The 18,248-nt window shown below is 40.0% G+C and overlaps 1 protein-coding gene across 1 annotated transcript; it reads right to left on the reverse strand.

Annotated features, from left to right (window-relative positions):
* Positions 1 to 2,858: 2,858 nt before the first annotated feature.
* On the reverse strand, positions 2,859 to 14,161 carry LOC135076044 (adhesion G protein-coupled receptor A3). The gene is made up of 9 exons (XM_063970493.1): positions 13,685 to 14,161; positions 13,541 to 13,606; positions 13,099 to 13,314; positions 11,963 to 12,840; positions 11,424 to 11,572; positions 10,666 to 10,836; positions 9,390 to 9,624; positions 7,531 to 7,662; positions 2,859 to 7,004 (listed from the first exon to the last, which is right to left on the reverse strand). Exons 1-9 carry the CDS (start codon positions 13,906 to 13,908, stop codon positions 4,189 to 4,191), a joined length of 4,887 nt encoding a protein of 1,628 aa, XP_063826563.1. The 5' UTR covers positions 13,909 to 14,161; the 3' UTR covers positions 2,859 to 4,188.
* Between the last annotated feature and the right edge of the window lie 4,087 nt (positions 14,162 to 18,248).

The following is an 18,248-nucleotide window of genomic DNA, read 5'->3' on the forward strand; positions in this document are numbered from 1 at the left end:
TGCGAACGATCCTCCTTCCACCTTTATACTTTTTCGGCCTATAGATTTGCAAAAACTAAATTCTCTGTATCATTGTCATTTTTGTTCTTAATTTTTGACCTGTCTCTTAGAAAACTTAAGCTCATGAAAATACATTCTGTTTGATCTCGAATCCCTCTTATCTATTATAACGCACATATTATACAGTCCACATTTCTTTTACAACATTAAGCTAGCCTGGTCTGAAATTATGTTGATCCCGACTGGCCGTGGTCTCTTCCACGTGGTACTAGTCTGCCCTATACTAGAGTGTAATTTAAAAGCCGGAGGCGCGGAGGGAGTGCGGTCCTCGCTCGCTGTAACATATATCCGGCAGCCGTGCGAGCTGGAGCGGCTGAGGCTGGTCGCCGAAGGCGACCAGCAAGCCGAAGCTGCGGAAGCGAGCATGGCATGCCGGGTATATGTTACGCCAGAGCGGAAGGACCGCACTTCCCGCAGCGCCGGAGATAAGGCAATCCTAATGCTTGCTTGCATGCTTGCTTGCTTGCTTGCATGCATGTTTCCTTGCTGCTTGCTTGCATGCTTGCTTGCTGCTTGCTTGCATGCTTGCGTGCTTGCTGCTTGATTGCATGCTTGCTGCTTGCTTGCATGCTTGCTTGCTGCTTGCTTGCTGATTGCTTGCAGGCTTGCTTGTTTGCATCCTTGCTTGCATGCATGCTTACATGCTTCCTTGCAGCTTGCTTGCATGCTTGCTGTTTGATTGCATGCTTGCTGCTTGCTTGCATGCTTGTTTGCATGCTTGCTTGTCTATTTATATTTGTTAACTTATATTTTATATGTATAACATTTTTATATTTCATATTTGTTAAAATTATGGTTTTGCATATTATGAATGCTAATATTTATGGCATTGGTTTAGATGCCAATAAATGTTATGCCTAGAAATCGTTATTAAAAAAACAAGAATACAGAAAAAAGATATACTAAAATATTATTATATTAAAAATGGTTATGGCAAAAAAAAATATGCCTTATGATTTATTCTGTATGAACATTATGCGAAATGATGAGTATGCCAAAAAACTTTATGCACTCTTAAATTATGACAATATTTTTTATGCAACCGAATATGGACCCTCACAAGTCCTATGGCACCCCCTGGTACCCCCCAGGTTACCCACCGATTCGAAGATTGACAATCGCACCCCTCACCCCCTCGTATCATGACATAGACCGCAGATTTGCCATGCAGATGTGCCAGTGAGTACTAATCAGCGCGACTTGTGTCACCCCCTGATGCTTGGCACCCGGGGCGGACCGCCCCCACCGCCCCCCCCCCCCCTTACGCCGCTACTGCGAATAAGAACTCTATTGTTTTAATAATAAGCCATGTTGTAAATAGCAAAATTTTTCGTTGAGTGCACATAATTTTAACAGTTTATGTTGTCATCTTTCATCTAAGGCCTCAAAAACAAACGCAAAACGCGAAGTCTCAAACAACGGTCTTTTTAAGCAAGATTGTGATCAAGTTCATCCAAAAAATACTGTAAGCACAGTATACATCTTTGTGCTTTTGTTAATGAGGCTTTCAATGACAGACGACCTTATTTCCAATACATTTAGGCCTAAACAAGACAAAATACAGGCACAAGTTTTATATGTACTGCGTTTCTTAACAAATCTACGGATTTACCAACGGATAGCTATACTTTTAGGCCCAGAACAGACGGTGAAACGCAACTGCAACGAAACTGCAACTGCTAGTTACTTTTGAGTTGCATCTAAGTTTCTGCCATAGCGTCCGTTGAGACCACACATGACGCGACCCGTTTGAAACTTTCAGTTTCAGTTTCATTCATCAGAAAGTTGCAGTTTCGTTGCAGTTGCGTTTCACCGTCTGTTCTGGGCCTTATGCACCAAACTTCGTGATATTGTTCTTAAACATACTATTTGATGGATGATAGGTTTGTATGAAATATTTAAGGCGAAGACTAGAAGTAAGGCGGGTTTTAGATTCAGTCGATTTTATATAGAACACAATAAATTATTGTTTACCTGTCTTAATTTCGTAGTGGCATTACGAAATGAAATATCTAACACTAAACAGAAGAATGTCATACGTTTAATACGTATAAATGTCTAGCAATTAACTCAGCCAGTGCCTGAGCTATGGGAGCGAAACAGGAAGGCGATTTTGTGACGGTCAAACGTCAGCGCGATTTCAGATTTGTATGTCACGTCATAATATGTCAATGTCACCTCTCCTGTGCCAGGAAAAATTTCCGTGCTTTTAAGCGATTTTGTGAAAAGTTGCTAGCTAATTACTCATAAGATAGGCCCCTTTAATTGATATTTATAGTCCGTGGTGCATAATCTTTTCTTAAAGGTTTTAAACCTTTGTTTTTCACCTGTCATCACATCACATGGATGTCCGTAATCAATAACGACCAAGTTAACAGTAAGACAACCCAGGAGACGCATGACGCGGAGGGCCGACCAAATAAAATGGGAATGGGCCAGGCAAAGTAGTAGTTTGTCACCTGTCATCCGCTTTGCAATGGAGGAAAGTCGAACCTTAATTTGGAACTCCTCCTATGTTCTTCTGATTAATTTCGTTGCGGGTCCAATGACAGTTTAACTTTCCCCCGGGACAAACTTGACCTTCATTGGTTGGGTTTTTATGGCGGTCTAGCTGCAGATCCTGGCTACACAGGAGTTGCAGTGGGGGGAACGAGAGGTGGGAATAGTCCCTCTCCTGTGCCGCTCTCATACCTCAGGCAATGACTAGGTTAGGCGCTAGACGTTAAAACATTTTAGATTGGCTATATTCTTCATATTATTACTATATTGTATATTTCATCAAATATTTGCATTTAAAAAATCCAAATGTCTGAAATGGAAGATCAGAACACTGCAACATTCCATTATAGATTTGGCACATTACGATTAGTATATTAGCTCATACCTTTACACAACACAGAAGCTGCCGCCACTCACTCAGTAAACTTAAATATAAATAACTTTACAATATACTATAATACACGTTAGCAGCTATAGTCCGGTCGCCGAGCACGTAGAATTTCGTCCAATGACCCCAAGCTACCCATCCCTATCGCTCGTGCGTAATTATATTGCTGTCGCGACTGTGCGACGGGCGCCCGCAGTGAGTGTGCGAGCGCGACAGCAACATAATTACGCGCGAGCCATAAGGATGGGTAGCTTGGGGTCATTGGACGAAATTCTACGTGCTCGGCGACCAGGCTTTATACAAACTTAAAATTAATGGCACTAATTTACGGGCGACAGTATTGCAAACGGTAGGATTACGTATTTATGATGTCCTTTAATTATGTATACTCTACGGCATGAATACAACACGATCGAGCTAACTGCGCACTTCGATGGAATGCGACTCTGTCCCACACACCCCGCGTTCGCCTCGTTCGTAACAGAGCGGCGATGTGACGTCACGGCTGCCAGGTACGCAGTTAACTCAACCGGGTTGTAACAGTACATGCAGCGTGTAATCTCTCTTATTATTATGTGAGGCATAAGGGCGATCAAAAGGTCAGCCTGTTATGATCGATTTTGCAAAACTACCGCCCGTGAACTTTTTGACCGATATAATAAATTGGGAGATCATACCCACAAATCAAAATTTTAAATGCAGGATAAGCGCCATTTTTGGATGATTTATAAAGATATTTTCAAATAGACTGGCAAAGGCGATAAGATTATTCTGAATGCAAAAATTACAAATCAAAAGTACCAGTAACTTCATACAATGCCGTAACGTACTTTGACAATATCTTTATACTTCAATCTTATTTACAAAACCACAAGCTCATCTGATCCGTACCGCGTTGTCTTTCAATTTGTGCTATAATTCAATACAGGATATCGCAATAATAGACTATGTTCTGTTAAATTCCTGAAAACTACATTCAAAATCACGCAAAAGTTAATCTGTTTATGCTACCATTTAGCTAAACTGTTGTTATATCCCATATTTAATACTGGCTCCACGTTAGCACTCCCTAACGCCGTTTCTGTGTTGTCAGGTCTATCTATTGCTTTCTCTCTTAAATTAAGACTGATGGATAGGTCCGAAAATACAGACACGGCTTATAGAAGTAACTCCACAGCATCGAAACTCAAATAAGCTTGTAGCTCATTCACAAGACACAGCAGTATACAATACTAAGCACTTCACACCGTCGTTTCCCCTTTTACCTCCATATCCGAGACGGCCTCACTCACACAACTGTCACTGTCCGGTTTCAGCGTGACGTCACTATTCACTGTCACATCCAGACCGTGGTCTTTCCGCTGCACTCTCTCTTTGTCCCTACTCGTTATTTGCGTGTACAACTCGTCTAACTCACTCGCGAAAGACACAGGACTCTCCCTGTTGACTTCGGGACAACTCAACGCGGGAGTTGGAACGTAATTGCCTAACTTCGGATTGCTCTTTATTGTCTTCCGCCAGCCAGGGTCATAATTCACGTACTGGCTCTCAATGTTTGACACGTCCTCGTTGCTAAAACTTATCTCGTTCGGACACATGGAAGACGGTGACGGGGCATACAGCCCGTGACTGCGTATGCTGACTTCCGACATCTGATAGTTCGGGCAGTAAATGTCACTCTCGTTTTCAAAACCTTGCTCGCTCGCATTCGTGCTGCAAGTCTCGAAGTCGTACGTAGTTTTCGCCATGAAGAACGCGTCTTTGTCCTCGTCCAATTTATCTTTAGATCCTGCTATATCATTGTCAGGATTTTGCAGGAGATTATCCATTTCTCCCGCCTCTCCGAGATTCTGAGGAGTGCTGGAGCGGTTGATTTCGTCGCTATTCATTGTGCACTCCTCGGATATGTCCTGAAGAGACTTGTCTATAGTTTCCTTATTGTCCTGGTTTTTAGTCGGCTGCAAATAGTCTATGTACTGCCCGAAGCTCTCAGTGTCAGTGATTTCGTTTGTGGAACATAAGGCACTGTGGGTTTCTTGGAAAGATGTCATCTCTGAATGGGTGTTGAGCGTCTGATCGGAGCAAGTGTGAGGCATTTCTGAAGCTGAGCTATATTCCAAGCTGCACTGCTGCGATATCGTTCGCATCTCTGGCTGTTCAGCGTGGCTTTGAAGGCATTCCTCAGAAACACTACTCCTTTGCCCGTTAAATGGCTTTGGCACATTGGACTTTATTATCTGATGCTGTGGCACTTGCGTTTCGGGAACGTTTGTGTAAATATTCATTATTTGCGTTCGACTAGTTTTAGGATCCTCAGTCTTATTCCAGGATTTTCTATCCATTGAGTAGTTTTTATAATCTTTTGGCTCCTCTTCTAGTAAATTGGGATTTAAAACGTTTCTTGTTTCTTTGATACCGTTGTTGGATCGTTCAACGTGAAGATTAGTGTTATTTACTTTAGTTCCTGCGTTTATAATATTAGCTACGCCATTGTAAGCCTCTTTGGTCGGCAGTGGTAGCGAAATATGAGAATCATTATCGCAGTCTCTCCTCAATGGCAGTTCAAGGCAGTTTCTCTTCATGTTCTGTCTTTGCTTTTTGAAAAACTTCTTCGCAACGTTCATTTGGTTGGGATTGTAGAATATTTCTGGACCTATATTCCCGCTGTCGGGGTACGTCATCATGGAGTTATTCGATCTGTACTGCTGTCTGTGCAGGACCACTAGGTTAATATTCGGTGCTTTTCCGTTAGTATTTTTGAGAAGGTCTTTCTGTAGGGTCTGTCCATTTAGTTCTGCTCCGCCTTTATACGTCCCACTGTTGTTGGTCTTAGAGTTAGTTCTATTTGAACTTCTGCTCCCGGATCTAGATCTGTTATCGTTGGGTATTGAATGGACTACGGGCGCTGTATTCGTCGGTCCCGTGGGCAGATTCTGCTGATTCGTGTCAAATACGCTCCTATTTCTGCAGCACTGCTTACTTTTTTGCAAGTAACAGTGCATAAGCGACCACTGAGCTCTGACGTCACTTCTGGCGATGCCATAGAAGAACAATATAAAGGTCCCCAGTACTGTCGCGCACACAGCATAGATAATGCTGCAGATGTCTTCTTGGTACGGCAGATACGCTGGTAAGGGCCTGTACACTGCTATAGCACCGCAAGACCACACCGACATGTAAAGGCATAGCACGATAACTTGTGCACGCAACTGTATTATCGGCGTATGTTCAATGTCATCGATTTCCGAGTCCACTGCCGATTTGATACTTCGTCTCTCCGCCCCTTCGGCCGCTTGATTCGGCTCCCACATTTCCAAATCGACATTCTCAGTCGCCTGAGTACCCTCAGACAGTTGAACGTTCATATTTCGTATCGTACACCTAATGAGCAAGAAGAGAATCAGCAAAAACATCAGCAGAATCCCCCCGGGAACGAATAAGGCGCTTAAAGCGGGCGCCGTACTCAAGAAACACTGGGAATAACCGGCGTAGTCCTTCAAATTAACGGCACCAGAAATACCGCAGACGATCAACGCTATCCCCCAACCAACTAAATACAGCCCTAAAATTGGTTTTTGAACGGGAACATCTGGTGGAATATCGTCTTCTGGAGTCCGGACGGGATTGTGCGTCTTTGTCACCCACTTATACATATTGCTAGCCGACACACACATCCAGAGCAGACAAGAAAGGGACAAATAGTGTATTATCAATCCCAATATCTGGCACAGCTTTACGTCCTCCGTCTGGTAGATTCCTAGGGTGTACATGAAGCAAAGGAGTCCTATAGCGATCCATGTGTTTATTAACGCATGTTTGGTTTTCTTGGCCATCTGTATGGCTGAGTAGGACATGATGTATGTGAGGGTGGCACAGCTAACGCACCCGATGAGAATCAAACTGCCGACGTAGACGGCCGGGTGGGAGACTTTGAATCGGGCGCCGTCGGTGCGTGCGCCATAGATGCCGGTCTCGACGTTTTGTAAGAGCCCAACGTAGGACAGTTTGGTGCAACTGATTATTATCATCTCGGATATCACGTGGGACACTTTGCAGTCTGAAATGTGAATTAGATAAGACCTTTATTCGTTTCATCCGTTTAGTAAGATAATTTCATAGCGATATTTAATATCAAAAATAAGAGAGAAAAAGTTCGATAAAAACGCAATATTTGTAAATTTTCTGTCGTAGCCGGGAATTCAATTAGAATATTTTGAATAATACCCGGAGTTTTGAACAATAGTTTATTCTGTAGTAAAGCATCGCTCTTTTGGGATAACATTTTGTGATAATGTCATACATAAATATGGAAAATAAAGGTAAATAGGTTGGCCAACATTCAATAAGTAAAAAAATTATCTTATGTCTTCGTTTAGTACAGTCGTTCGCTCAGCAAGCAAAAGGTAATGGGCTCAATTTCGAGCTACAGTCTGGGTGTTTTAAAATATTAAAAGAAAAAAAAATATAATGATAAGATGTTGCCCTTTTTTTTTAAAAAAAAAAAGCAATTATAATAATAATAATGCTTTTTGCAATGGGTAATGCGTTGACCTAAGTAATTATAAAATAAAGATAAAGTTTACCTGAGGCATTGTCCTGCCACCGCCTCGAATCCGGGTCCCATGTGGCGGCACGACCGTCCACTCCGCCGACTGAACTTGCTCGCACTGTTGCTATCACCGGCTCTAACAACTCACCGCGGAGGGTCACGTTTTCTGAAGATAAATACATGAATTACACTTAAGACACCTGTTTTGAGACAAATAAATACTTTCTAAAGTCTGGTCGCCGAGCACGTAGAATTTCGTCCAATGACCCCAAGCTACCCATCCTTATCGCTCGCAAGTAATTATATTGCTGTCGCGACTATGCGTGCGTGAGTGTGCGAGCGCGACAGCAATTTAATCACGCGCGAGCGATAAGGATGGGTAGCTTGGGGTCATTGGACGAAATTCTACGTGCTCGGCGACCAGACTACATATATCTAAAAACTGAAATAATAGCCGTTGGGGCAGAAAAGATCTCGGATCGGACCAGATGTAGTGTATGCAAGCTTCCTACTCGGTGAACCGACGATCTAGTCAAGATCGCGAGAACACAATTGGATACGGACATCGCAGGATTAATCGTTGTGGAAGACCTTGAAAAAGCCTTTGTTCACCAGTGAACATGTTTTGGTTGAAACAAAATACAGTTATCATCCAATAACATAGTATGCCTTGTCCGCACCAATTGTACAAAGTATGCAATTTTATTAAAATCCAATGTTATTAAACATACCTTGTTAAACATGTCAGAAACACTTTTTTGGATTACAATCTAGATTAAAACTGTATTTATTGTTGGTTGTAAATGTACCTTGTTGATTGTACTCTGTATGTGTTTTTTGTACAAATAAAATAAAATAACATTACACTTTTGAACGAAAGTGATCACATCCAGTGAAGTTATTTAAAACAACATTTACTATGATATTGTAGAGATTTACTATGTTACCTAACTGAACTCACTATGTTATCTCACCACGACGAGTAAAGAACTAAGGTATCAAGATTTTTTGCGACTTATTCGTCGGTCGCTGCGAGGAAAATTCTGTCCGTGTATAATAATAGGGCGCGGACGATATCGTAGTCATGGCTGAGACCTTGGAGGATCTAGGCACAATGCTCGATGGCCTCAGTAGAGCCTCTCAACAAGTGGGCCTCAGAATGAACATGGACAAGACAAAAATCATGTCTAATGTCCGTGTTGCACCCACTCCTCTGAAGGTTGGAGACTCTACACTCGAAGTTGTTGACAATTATGTATACCTGGGACAAACAGTCCAGTTAGGTAGGTCCAACTTCGAGAAAGAGGTCAATCGTCGAAACCAACTCGGATGGGCAGCGTTCGGGAAGCTTCGCCATATACTCACGTCCGAAATACCGCAGTGTCTCAAGTCGAAAGTATTTGACCAATGCGTGTTGCCAGTGATGGTATACGGATCTGAGACGTGGTCGCTTACTATGGGCCTCATAAGAAGGCTCAAGGTCACCCAAAGGGCGATGGAGCGGGCCATGCTCGGAGTTTCCCTGCGTGATCGAATCAGAAATGAGGAGATCCGCAGGAGAACCAAAGTAACCGACATAGCTCGCAGAATTGCTAAAATCAAGTGGCAGTGGGCGGGGCACATAGCTCGTAGAGACGATGGCCGCTGGGGCAGGAAAGTTCTCGAGTGGCGACCACGGGCTGGAAGACGTAGCGTGGGCAGGCCTCCTACTAGGTGGACCGACGATCTGGTAAAGGTCGCGGGAAGAGCCTGGATGCGGGCAGCGCAGGACCGTTCATTGTGGAAAACCTTGGGGGAGGCCTTTGTCCAGCAGTGGACGTCATTTGGCTGAAAAGAAGAAGAAGATAATAATAGGGCAAGATATTTACTGTCCAAAACATTCCAAATACTCACTCAACTGAAACCCTATAACCGGCGATGTGATTTCCATATTCATGTCCTCCCTCTTAGTACTCCGTCCATAGTAATCCTTCGCTCTATGACTCCTGTGGGCCCCTTCGTTGTCATTCTGTTCGGGCAGCAGCGGGAATAGGGCTGCGTCTTCGAACATCGACACGACTAAGTCTTGCGGTCTGGACTGCAGTAAGGTACCGGCATCGGTGGTACTGTAGAGGAGCGATTGGGGGATCTACAACGAAATAAGACATTGAAGTTAATTTTTACATTATCTATACTAATATTATAAATGCGAAGGTAACTCTGTCTGTCTGTCTGTCTCTTTCCACTGAACCGATTTTGATGAAATTTGCCATAGAGATAGTTTGAGTGCCGGGAAAGGACATAGGATAGTTTTATTCCCGGGACGCGCGCGATAAAGTTTTTCTGTGACAGACAAAATTCCACGCGGGCGAAGCCGCGGGCGGAAAGAAAAACACAGTTACTTTCTAAGCTAAATGTACAGATACTTTCTCCTAAGTAATAGGAGTACAAACACTACAAAGATTTTTTGCCTAGCTTACGATTATGTCAATCATGAGATGTTACTTCTAAATGGCGACAAAATGGCATTTTAAGGACTTAGATTAATTAACCTAATTTTTATCTTACAAACTGACCGAAAAACGTTTGTATTCATGACACTGAGACTTCTGGAGCATCACCAACTAAAGGAGTACCTCAAGGACCAATATGGAGTCCAATGCTCTATTTCTTAAATTACTTCTTTTACTGCCTATAGGGCAGCAAGGTTCTGGAATGAAGGCCACGTACTGGAAAGCGCAGCGTAGGACGTCCACCCATAAGATGGACCGACGACCTCATAAAGGTAGCAGGAAGGCGCTGGATGCAGGCCGCTACCAACCGTCTATCGTGGAAATCAGAGGACTATGTTCAGCAGTGGACGTCCTATAGCTGAAATGATGATGATGACTTCTTTTGACCAATAAAATAAAATAAAAACTCAAGTTGTAAACTACTTTTGTGCTGCGATAATGCCATTAATTAACATTAGTGCAAAACACTGTAAGTACATCTAATCAAATTTTGATTAGATGTACTTACAGTGTTTTAATATTTATAAGTAGGTACTTACTAAGAATATTGTATAACCTGTCGAATAGGTCGGATAGTTAGTTAATTACTACATTATAACCTTGGTGGTTATTGAGCTGTGTGCTATTATTACCAAATAAATAAATTTTGAATTTTAATTTTAATTTTAATAACTCACCTGTACACTAGCATGTATGTACGCATCGGTGACAGTCAGCAGCGGAGCGACGGTCCTGTTGGTAGTAGTGCAGTGTAACCGCGGAGGCAAGCCCTTGGCAGCGCTGTACCACACGCACGTAACTCCGCTGAACCCTTCGCGCACTGGGAAACGCTCGATGGCTAGGTTCGACTGGAAGAGACATATAATCATGCATATTTTCAAGGGTCATATCGTCATTTTTCAGTTCATCGTGCATCGTGGTCAAATTGTAACAATCTAGCCGTCGTAATAATATAGTTACAACAACTATTAATAAACATAGTGTAGAGCGCGTCATGGCTTAATTTTGATAATTTTCATTGCCATAATGCGTAGTGAGTCTTTTTATAAGACACCAATTTTGTGATATGGATGTTTTACAGAGACCAATGCGTCGTGAGCTATTTTTAACACGCTTTTTTCGCTGATTGAGCATAACATAGCAAGTGCAAAATGTAGCCTGGGACGCCCATCTATTTAGTGAAGTGGCTGGCAGTAGGTGCATGAAAAAGCAAGAGATTGTCTTCATGGCATTCCTTGGGAGGCTTACGTCCTGCTATATTAGTGACAGTAGACTGCCATAGACTAAAATAATGATGATTTTGATAGGCGAGATATCGTAATTTCTAGCGTTCCTTAGCTTCCTTGAGGGCTTAGGTCCAGCAATAGCTGCTAGAATAGAAGATTATGAATGTTGAGATAACTAGAATGATGATAATACAGCATCACCAGTTTACCTTCTGTCCTTGCACGTTGCTGATATAAGCAGAGATGTCTTCGGACGCGCGGAGCAGACGCGTGCACGCCGCGTGTGCGGATTCCGCACGTGCGAGCACGGGCATCGATATGTTCATGCACGAGCTGATCACGGATAGCAAGGATGATCCTGCGGACAAAATGTTTGGTGTTAAAATCACTTGTTTTACCTACTTTCATTAGGCCTATTAACACAGGGTTACTCAACCCCATTGAATATTAGGAAAAGAAAGTTCCACAAATCCCTATTTTAACAAACAGTCAACTTTTGGAGAACAGTGGAAAGGAACCATTAAGAAAAAGTGAAATAAAATGGACCAACTTTACGGACGCGTCAAACGCCGTCAATAGGTGGTACATAGTATCATATGACACAATTGTCTGATCAATTCAAATTCAGATCTGTAAATTAATTCTTGTGTTTCTTCCCAGTGTGAAAAGAGATCATGGACTTAAGTAGTAGTGGCAGGTATAAAAATAGTGTACATAACACAAACAGATGAAACATTATAAAAAATACCTAAATCTTTCTCCTCCCTGATGTATTGCATGTAGTTCCTTATCGCTTCTGCGATGAACATGACGTCATCGGGGTCATTAATTTCCGCCAAAGGGTAAGTTTTCTCCTGAATTAACACCCCTAATCTCTCCGTTGCATTTAATGCTGAATACTGGACTAAACTCACGTTTAATAATGCAAATTGCTGAAGGAGTTTTGTTACGTTACTAATGTAAGAACATTCAGTGGTGTTGGCTTCGCCCCATGTAGCGTTAGCAAAGCATGGTCTATAAGCCAAGCCTTCTCCGCTACGACACGGCACAGCAGCTGTTCGATTCAACAATAATTGGGGCCAAGAATACAGTCCTTTGTTATTTAGAGTATGGTTAGTCATACAGTATTGAGTCCCATTCGATAAGACCAGTACTTGAATAGTGTGGTTATGCTTGATATGGTTTGCATCGCTGTACATGCAAGTCCAGTTACCCATATGATGGTTGGTTATGTTCGGGAAATGTACCGTAGTCTCTGCTAGCCCTTCTTCTTGCATGTCAGTGTTTGTGACGTTCACATCGCAGATTTCAAGCATTGGATGCACCCATTTAAGTTCATACTTGGCTATGACCGATGCAAATGGAGCGTTACATGACAATGTTAATGTATCTCCTTCGAAAACCACTTGATCGTAAGTTGGTTTGACAATCAAAGTGTTGGTGGGTAGAACGCTGCCACATATTGATAAGTCTAGGAATATTTTTAGCTTGCGAACAGTCTTATTTGCCATGTTTTCAGGAAATGCACACTTTGGATTGTTGACAAGTTTCACTGATGTGTTCCTTGACCAGTCGCCAACCCACAAAAGCTCACAGTCACATATCAGCGGGTTGTCAGTTATATCTCTGAAACAATAAGGTTTATATTTTAGTTTTCAATAAATTATGAGATAGAAGAAAAAATAGGGTAAGTACTGCAATCCTAATTCCTAACGTACCATCAACTTTAAATAAAGCTACCTTAAATTCACTTGAAAGAGTGCTTTAAAAAGTTAATTACAGAATGCAAGAAGTACCAAAACTACATAGAGTAATGTACAAATATTTAAAAAAACTTAAGAAGCTTCACAGCTAAAAATTTGCAAAAATAGGTACACAACTTACAGCTGTTTTAACCCTACAAGGTAGTCAAAGGTCCCAACTGTTATCACTGATATGTGGTTTTGGCTCAACACCAATCTCTCTAAGTTGACCAGCCCTTTGAACATCTCCTTGTAGATGTTACTTATCTGGTTGTACGACAAATCAAGCTTTTGAATCGACGTCATGTTGTAGAAGGCATCCGATTCAATCAGGGTGATTTGGTTTCTGCTGAGATCTCTGAAAAATAAATATGTTAGAATTAATAGTGTATACAGTTATCACTTAAAATAGTTCTTTTATAATATCAAAGCATTTACATTTAGAGAACATACTAATAAGAATGTCTTGGCCAAATATTACTCTAAGCTTTATCATACTATTTTATGCAATGAATAATGTTACAGGTAAATATTTCTAGATCTAGTGAACAAAAACAGTAGTTGTTTAAACTTCAATAACTTACAATTTCTGCAGATTAGGGAGATGCAACTCCCGTGATAATGTAGATATGGCATTTCCAGACAAGTTCCTGTAATTATAAATGTATCATAAGAAATCAAGCCTCTGAATGGTATGACCAACAAGCAAGTGGTTAGAAACTACTTACAAGCTCACTACACCATTCCAAACTTTGCTCAGGTCAATCTCCTTGAGTTCTGTCAGCTGGGAGGGACTCCCGCCACACTTGAGCCGCAAGAGTTCACCAGGCAGGGGCTCCGCTGAGGACCCATCGCCTGACTTGTTGCTTTTACAAGTACACAGAGAAGGACAGTAGCCAACTGCCCCTTGCACACATAAAATCTTCACAACAACAATAACCAACCACTTCATGATGCCTATTTCAATAAAACTGCAATTAAAACTATGGCACGCAGCCAAAATCGAAAAATAATCACATTTTCAGAAATTACTACAATGCCATTATTGAACTACTTTTAGAGATAAACCAGATATCGCATATAATATTTCTCGTCATTAATAAGATTAGTTAATACATAATTCACAAGGTAAAGTTCCAGTTCCAAGCAATTATAAAAATAAACAACGGTGAAACAATACACAAGTGAAATCCGACATTTGTAAATTTTTGACTGATTGATTGAACGAATGGAGAGTGAAATTGAGTGAATGAACATATATGGCAACATTGTAATATTTTTTTTTAGCTGGCTCGTTTTTTCAAAATCTTTAGGCTGAAAATGTGTCATGCTCTGGGGCGGGACCACCTTAACGTAGGTACATATAATATATACGAAAGAAATGTATAAAATATGTATATAATTGTAGACTTAGTTAAAAAAAATTTATATCTATAGTTTTGTTGTAAACATTAATTCAAAGTGGTCCCGCCGGAGAGCATACTCCCTAGCGGGACCACCTATACCTTGATTTTTTAGAATCCAGCAGAGATGTAAACAAACACTTTCATACACAATTACACCATAATCACTTACGTGTTCATAATATCATACACATTATTTAACAAGCCCATGAAACCAACTTTATTTTCACGTTTATATAAGTTTGAAATCAATCTTTGAAACAAATTATTTTGCAAAATACGTGGACGATGAAAATTTGTGAGACTTGTCAAATTGACTTGACGTTTAAAATCATGTGTTATCTCCATATTGTCTATGACTTGTCTCTGACACATCAGTGCTGTAACCAATAGTCATAGACAATAATCTGTAAATTTAATCGATATTATTTTAAGTATTCACTTATTCCGATTACTGATTAATTTTAAATAAAAAATATACGATACTTTGTTTAGTTTTCCAGCGAGGCAGCGATAACTTCGACAATATTGGAGATAACGTAAAATTATTTTTCTACTTTTAGTGTATACTTTTTCGGAGTCAGTTTAATTTTTAGTCGGTTTTATTTAAACGAATTTATTTTACTTTTTTATGCAATTATGCTTACGTATTGTTCGATTGCTTATTTTCCTATATAAGTAAATAAAATAAAAGAAATTTAAAATCTTCTTTCAATTGATAGCATCTTAAATTACCTCCCTAGCGGAATACAGCAACAAAGAACTGAGCGAGCGAGATGTCACTAGTAGCAACACTGTCAAACAGAACTTTTTGCAACTATTTAAAGTTTTAATAACTTTACGGATATCATTGATTGTTTTACTGTCCAGTGTGTTTTTTGATTACATCATCTCATCTCACAGTTTGTTTCCTGTTCTCGAAAATTTCATAATCAGTTCACATTCAATGTTGCGACTTTGTTGCATATTTTTAGTATTTTGACGATCACCCGGCGATGATACGCAAGTATTAAAATAATTTCACTTCGCGATTAACGAGAGGTTTTGTCGCATCACTAGTTCACAGACTAAAAATATTTTTATGTCAGTTGGCCATTTTTGATGACATTTCTGCTGATTTCTAAAAAATTAGACTGTAGAAGATTTCGTTACTGAAGGTTTCTGAATTCGTTTATAAGCCCATAAAAATGTATATTAAATGTATACAAATCTGCTATACTCAATTTTTTATTTGATTTAGTATAAACCGATTTACGGCAAATTTAAAATTTCCTTTCGGAACATTTAGGGGAGACTGGCCCAAAGCGGGCACCTTAAGGTAAAATAGGAAAAAAACATACAGATTATGCAAAACGAAATAAGTTTTTATGACATAAGCTCAAAGTGGCACAGCGTGCTATGGAGAGGGCTATGCTCGGTGTTTCTTTACGAGATCATCGTTACATTCCCTCTAATATGGTCGAGTGAAGCGATGGCTGGTTCACTCGTCATGTCTGTGAACAGGCGCTGCTTTCGGGGACTGGTCAATCCAAGTTATTCAAATTTATTAATGCGAGTCATTTCTACTAGTATTTAAGTATCTTAATCTGTAAGTCTAGATATTAGCACGTTACTACCTTGTTTAATATACCACGCAATTTTGTATACCCATTCTTGTAAGATACACCATACAAGAATGCGTGGTAAATTCAGTGAACTGCTCCTGAATCAAATGTACCTACTACTGCTTTTTCTATTTATTTATATTAACCGGCAGACAGTGGTGACTGACTGAGTTTGTTGCGGCGCTTCTTCTCAGCACTTGCCAAATGTTGGTCTCGAAGCGCTGGTATAAAAAGATTATGAGACATGTAGAGGCTCCTTAAGAACAAAATGACGATTTGTAAGAACTATTTATTAGTCTAAACAAATAAAGAAATTTTGACTTTGACTTTGAGATCGAATCAGAAATGAAGAGATCCGTAAACGAACTAAGTAAAGTCGCTGACATAGCCCGACGGATTAGCAAGCTGAAGTGGCAATGGGCAGGGCACATAGGACGCAGAGCTGACTTGCAACTTTGAGCTTGTTTATAAGGCCCATGTTGCGTCTTACCCAGTTTCGATTGGGAGCTAGATTCTCAAGATTGTTGACAATATGTCTACCTCGCACAAAAGATTCAGCTACGTAGATTCAATTTCGAGAAAGAGGTCAATCGACGCATCCAACTCGGCTGGGCAGCATTCAGTAAACTACGCAACATCTTTTCATTCAAAATATCTCAGTACCTAAAGACGAAAGTCTACAACCAGGTGTGCGTGTGCTATCAATGATGATAATAGGTACGGCTCAGAAACGTGTCCTCTTACTATGGGCTGTTGATTAGATACAAATATTGCCTTTAAAGTTGGTAAAAAAGGGAGTAAAATTAAAATAGGGGATGAAATTTTTTGTGGAAATTCCATTTCACATAGTATTCATGCTCATGAGATTCGCTTCACTCACTCACTTCTCATTTCACATGTGTTTTTTTCTTGGTGCCCGCTTTGGGCCAGTCTCCCCTAAATGTTCCGAAAGGAAATTTTAAATTTGCCGTAAATCGGTTTATACTAAATCAAATAAAAAATTGAGTATAGCAGATTTGTATACATTTAATATACATTTTTATGGGCTTATAAACGAATTCAGAAACCTTCAGTAACGAAATCTTCTAGGTGGTCCCGCTAGGGAGTATGCTCTCCGGCGGGACCACTTTGAATTAATGTTTACAACAAAACTATAGATATACATTTTTTTTAACTAAGTCTACAATTATATACATATTTTATACATTTCTTTCGTATATATTATATGTACCTACGTTAAGGTGGTCCCGCCCCAGAGCATGACACCTGAAAATCAATAAATCGGAACCCAATTTAAATTTTTGAATGTAATTTTTTTAGCACAATCAAATGTATTTTTGGACCTAGCTTTCATTCCAAAAAAAACATTTATACCGGTAAGTACTAACCGTACCGGTACAAAATGAGAAACACTATCTCTAGTTAGAGCTACCAACCTAAGAACACAGTAAAAACAAAATGTCAAAAATTTATTTGAAAGTTGAACCGTTGCCGTTTGTTTTGCTTGATAATTAATTGAATAATTCCGATATTTTTAACCTTTGGTGTGCTATTGAGCCGCGCAAAACTGCACCCCCCAACTGCTAAGGTTTCGCGCCGGCAATCGAGCGCGCGCGCAGTGTTGTCGAAATATTCAAATTGTTCAAAATAATTGTTAGGCACACACTAAACTGATTGGTGTTTCTTAATCCTAAATAAATAACGAATCTTATGCCATGTATGCTAATCATAAAATGTCGTTTATTTATTTTCCACAGACCCTTGAACACAGAGTTGCTGTCAAAATTTCACTTATTACCAAACATGAACGATTTTCAATAAACTCTGCTAACCAATTTTTGTTTCACTTTATGTTTTTACATACTGAAACGTCTGAGGAATTCATTGTCCAAAACAGTTACCGATTTCTTACAGTAGAAGACCTATAAATATCACTTTGAAAATGACAAAAAAGATCTACAATTTCACCATTTTGCATTTCACAACACTGTACTTTGGACTTTTATTTGAACGTATTTTTGTCAAAACTAGACCGCGTAGAGGCTTTTAGATTCGTAATTATACATTGATTTCTATATAAAATATATAACATGTGCTTAATTATTGCATTTATATAGCAAAACAGTCTAAAAACTGAAGAGGAGGCATTTTGACACTACCTTTTTTCGAATATTTTTTTCTCCGTGTTGTTCAAGTCTATGCTGTAGTATGTAGATTGTGTGGCAAGCTTGAAAAATAACCTTTCCTACCATATATTACACTACTATACCTTTCATAGACAATAT

Source organism: Ostrinia nubilalis, chromosome 11 (assembly GCF_963855985.1).
Source record: "Ostrinia nubilalis chromosome 11, ilOstNubi1.1, whole genome shotgun sequence".
Taxonomy (NCBI): domain Eukaryota; kingdom Metazoa; phylum Arthropoda; class Insecta; order Lepidoptera; family Crambidae; genus Ostrinia; species Ostrinia nubilalis.